We start from the raw sequence: 4,751 nt of genomic DNA, 5'->3' as shown, positions 1-4,751 counted from the left end.
TAGTGCAGGCACCTTCTAGTAATGCATTAGAGTGGTTTTAATATCCCAAACTAAATTCAAAATGCTGTTTGGCAGTCAGGCTCACCCTGGCTGGTGTGGATTTTGCAGCATCAGTTTTTGGAAGCTGACAGTGCCTTAATGTTATTAAATCTCTGCTGTGCTGCTCCATCTCTGCCCCAGCCCCTCCCGTGCTCCGAGTGAGGATGAAAGATGAAATTGCTGCCACGGTTTTCTTCATCACCAAGCTGGCCAAGAGGGAGGACAGGCTGAGCAAGCACAAGATGGAGAGGTTTGCAGCCAGGCTGACCACGCTGCTCTTCGAGAAGTACAAGGGGCACTGGTACCTGGACAACCCCTCCCGAGGCCAGGCCTTCAGGTGAGGGGGGTCCAGGGGGGCATCCCAGGGGAAATTCCTGGGGCCTTCAGGTGAAATCAGTCATGCAGGGGGAACCACCAGGATACCCCTTAGGCTTCAAGGAAAAATTATCAATTGGTGAAAATTATATATATATATATATATATATATATTTTTTTTTTTTTTTTTAACCTGTGAATGTGTGGTTAGAGGTGGAATTTTTTTTTTACCTCTAAATGTGGGATAAGAAAACTGAGATGGAAATATTGTTTCACCTGTGTATGTGGGATTAGAGATTAAGGTGGGCATCTTTTTGTTTTTACCACCTGTAAGTGGGTGATTAGAGAACTGAGGTAGAAATTGCTTTTCTACCTGGAAATGAGTGATTAGAGAAGTGAGGTGGAATTTTTATTTTTGTTTTTTACCTGTAAATGTGGGATTAGAAAACTGAGATGGAAATATTTTTTAACCTGGAAATGTGGGAATTAGCGAACTGAGGTGAATTTTTTTTTTTAACCTGCAAATGTGGAATTAGAGAACTGAGGTGAAATTTTTTTGTTTTACCTGTAAATGTGAGATTAGCGAACTGAGGTGGATTTTTTTATACATGTAAATGTGGGATTAGCGAACTGAGGTGGATTTTTTTATACATGTAAATGTGGGATTAGAGAAGAGAGGTGGAAATCTCAAGGCCCATGTCCCAGATAGCCCCTGCCTGGCAGGATGCAGGATTCAGGTGCTCTTTAAGTGACTTTTGGGACGGTTTTGTCCCAGCCACCCAAAGCAGGGATCGCCTCCCCAGCCCCTGAGGCCGCGTTGCCGCTGGGCTCAGGTGCGCCAGGTTAAGGGTGCTGGGGGCACAGCGGAGCTTTGGGCAGGCAGGGCGCGGTGCCCAGCGGTGCCCAGCCCTGGCCAGCGCTCCCTGTGCCCCAGGTGCATCCGCATCAACCGGCAGCGGGCGCGGGAGCCGCTGCTGGAGCAGGCGTGCCAGCAGAGCGATGTGGATTTCCAGCTGCTGGGGCTGCCCCAGGAGATGACGCTGTGGGTGGATCCCTTCCAGGTGTGCTGCAGGTGAGCTCCGGGCCCTGCCCAGCTGCCTGGGTGGGCACGGGGGACTCGGAATGCTCTCAGAGGGCTCCTTTGTTATTGTATATTGCTATGTTATAACACAGTGTTATGGTAAATTAGATTAGATTAAATTATAGTAGAGTATAATTCAATGTAGTATATACTAAATTATATAATCTATAATATAAAAATATTATACATTCATACGATATAATTATATTAATAAAAATATAAAAATTATACCGTAGAGTACGTTACATATAGTTCATTTAATGTACTATATATAATATATAGTGCCTGTATTATATAATATATATTTGTGCATTATATTATATATTAAGAGAAATATTCAATATACATTTATGCATTATATTATATATTAATGAAATATTCAATATACATTTATGCATTATATTATATATTAAAGAAATATTCAATATATATTATGCATTATATTATATATTAAAAGAAATATTCAATATATATTTATGCATTATATTATATAGTAAAAGAAATATTCAATATATATTTAGCATTATATTATATATAAAAGAACATATTCAATATATTTATGCATTATATTATATGTAAAGAAATATTCAATACATATTTATGCATTATATTATATAGTATATATAATCTGTATTTATGTAATATGTTTTATAGTAGATATAATATATATTTATGCAATTTATTAAATATTGTAAGAAATATATATTTATATAGCAAAAGTAATATATATAAAGTAATTTAATAGTTATGTTTACATAGTATATATTTATATAATATATTTTTTATATTATATATTAAATTAAATACTAAATTAAAACTGCACTAAAGAGCACAGGATACTTGCAGAAGGCTAAAAATTTAATAATGCAAACTCATGACTCCTTCCAGAGCCCTGACACAGCTGGGCTGATTGGTCATTAAATCAAAACAATTCACATGAAACCAATGAACAATCACCTGTTGGATAAACCAATCTCCCAACTGGTTCCAAAGCAGCAGAGCTCAGGAGACCCAAATCAGATTTTTGTGTTTTTCTGAGGCTGTCAGAGCAATCCTGGCCAGGTCCAGGAGCTGTGCCAGAGCCTGCAGCTCTCCCTGGGCCCTGGCAGGTACGGCGAGAGGAGCCGGCCCTTCACCGTGGCTCACTTCGGGGGGCAGGAGAGCCCCGAGCTGCCCCAGCAGATCAGCCTGGCCGTGGGCAGGGCAGCCCTGGATTATCCCTCCAGCACCTCCTCGGACGAGGAGAGCTTCAGCCAGGAGCCCCGAGCCATCCCCACCGTCAGCAACCCCAACAGCATCTACCAGGTGGGCTCTGGGGGAGCTGCTCACCCCAAAACCCCTCCCGAGAGGCTGGGGCAGGTGGGCTCGGGCTCCTCTCCCAGGGACAGGATGGGGGGAAACAACCTCGAGCTGCTCCTGGGCAGGTTTGGGTTTGATTTCTGCCCTGGAAAGGTTTCCCAGCGCTGGCAGGGGGGCTTGGGCTCCTCTCCCAGGGACAGGATGGGAGTAAACAACCCTGGGCTGCTCCAGGCTGGGATCAGGTTTGGGTTTGATTTCTGCCCTGGAAAGGTTTTCCAGCCCTGGCAGGGGGGCTCGGGCTCTTCTCCCAGGGACAGGGTGGGGGGAAACAGCCTCCAGGTTCAGGTTTGATTTCTGCCCTGGCAGGGTTTCCCAGCCCTGGCCCACGGTGTCACTGTCCCACAGAAGTTGGTTTCACGTGTCCCACTTGTCGGTGCTGTGTGCAGCCCAGCTCAGCCCTGTGCCCCTGTCCCTTGCTGATTGTTCCACTCTGTGTCACCAGCAGTGAGCTCAGTGCTTGGAGAGCTGAGTTGTTCCACGGGGTGGTGACCAGCCCTGGTGGAGTCACCATCCCTGGAGGGGTGTGAAGGATGTGGCACCTGGGGACACAGCTGGGCTTGTCCTTGTCCTTGGAATGTTTTCCCACCTCGGTGGGGCTGTGGGTGGGACGAGCAGTGTGTGAACTGTTTGAAGAGTTAAATTGTTCATGGGGGTGACCAGCCCTGGTGGAGTCACTGGAAGGGTGTGAAGGATGGGGGGTGTGAGGGTGTTCACAGGGCTCCCAGGGTGAGGGAAGGGACGAGGATCTGACTCCATGTTTCAGAAGGCTTGATGTATTCTTTTATGATATATATATATATAATATTAAAACTATACTAAAAGAGTAGAAGAACGATTCCAAAGGCTCATCTCTGACTGAGACAGTCTGGACAGCTGGGCTGGGATTGGCCATTGATCAGAAACAACCCCAGAGACCAATCCCAGCCCCACCTGCTGCACCCACAGCAGCAGAGAAGAATTGTTTGCAGTTTGTTCCTGAGGCCTCTCAGCTCCTCAGGAGGGAAAATCCTAAGGAAAGGATTTTTTTTTCAATAAATACCATGGCTACGATGTGACACTTGGGGACACAGCTTGGAGCACAGCTGGGCTTGTCCTTGTCCTTGGAATGTTTTCCCACCTCGGTGGGGCTGTGGGTGGGACGAGCAGTGTGTGAACTGTTTGAAGAGTTAAATTGTTCATGGGGGTGACCAGCCCTGGTGGAGTCACTGGAAGGGTGTGAAGGATGTGGCATTGGGGACACAGCTGGGCTTGTCCTTGTCCTTGGAATGTTTCCCCACCTCGGTGGGGCTGTGGGTGGGATGATCTTTGGGGGGAGGCAGCTGGGGTGGCCCAGCTTCCTCAGGAGGGACCACGGTGGGATTTGGGGTGGCCTGAGTGCTCCCCCTCCTTCCCCAGCACACTTTAACTTTTGTTTTTCCCCACTTTTGCTGCTCAGTTTGGTGACTTCTGCAAGGCTCCCCCCCAGCCCTGGTGGCAGTACCTGCACAGGAAGCCCCACCTGGCCGAGGGCTCCCAGCTCAGGGGCTACAGGACCTGCAGACCCACGTTCACCTTCACTGGCCCACGTGTGGACAGGTACCACTGGATCAACACCAAGAGGTAGAGCCAGGGCTCCCCTGGCACTGATTTTGTGAGGGGGTGAAGGCTGGCACTGCAAAACCTCATAAAAACAGCACTTCCTGTCGAATCCCTGTCTCTGCCTCTGTATTTATGAACATTTTGGGGGATTATTTTTTTTTTTCTTCCTAGGATTTTAAATGTTTTTAATTGATGTTAACATAAGATTGAAGATGTACTGTGAGACTCTGCTTGTGAGTTAAAAAGGAAATGCATAAATCAATAAATCTGCTGATGTTCTTTTATCCAAGCCAGCTGCTGGTGGTGCCTTGAGGGGTGTTCAGGAGATTGTGGTGGAAGCAGCAGCAGGGGAAGGAAGATAAAAACACCCCCAGGCTGC

General features: G+C 46.4%; 1 protein-coding gene across 1 annotated transcript; it reads left to right on the top strand.

Moving 5' to 3' along the window:
• The first annotated feature begins 203 nt into the window (after window positions 1-203).
• BTG4 (BTG anti-proliferation factor 4) lies at window positions 204-4,397 on the top strand. Its single transcript, XM_050983650.1, has 4 exons — window positions 204-376; window positions 1,289-1,426; window positions 2,545-2,740; window positions 4,230-4,397. Exons 1-4 carry the CDS (start codon window positions 204-206, stop codon window positions 4,395-4,397), a joined length of 675 nt encoding a protein of 224 aa, XP_050839607.1.
• The last annotated feature ends 354 nt before the right edge of the window (window positions 4,398-4,751 follow it).

Source organism: Serinus canaria, chromosome 24 (genome assembly GCF_022539315.1).
Source record: "Serinus canaria isolate serCan28SL12 chromosome 24, serCan2020, whole genome shotgun sequence".
Lineage (NCBI taxonomy): Eukaryota > Metazoa > Chordata > Aves > Passeriformes > Fringillidae > Serinus > Serinus canaria.
This window is presented reverse-complemented; position numbering and strand designations above follow the sequence as displayed.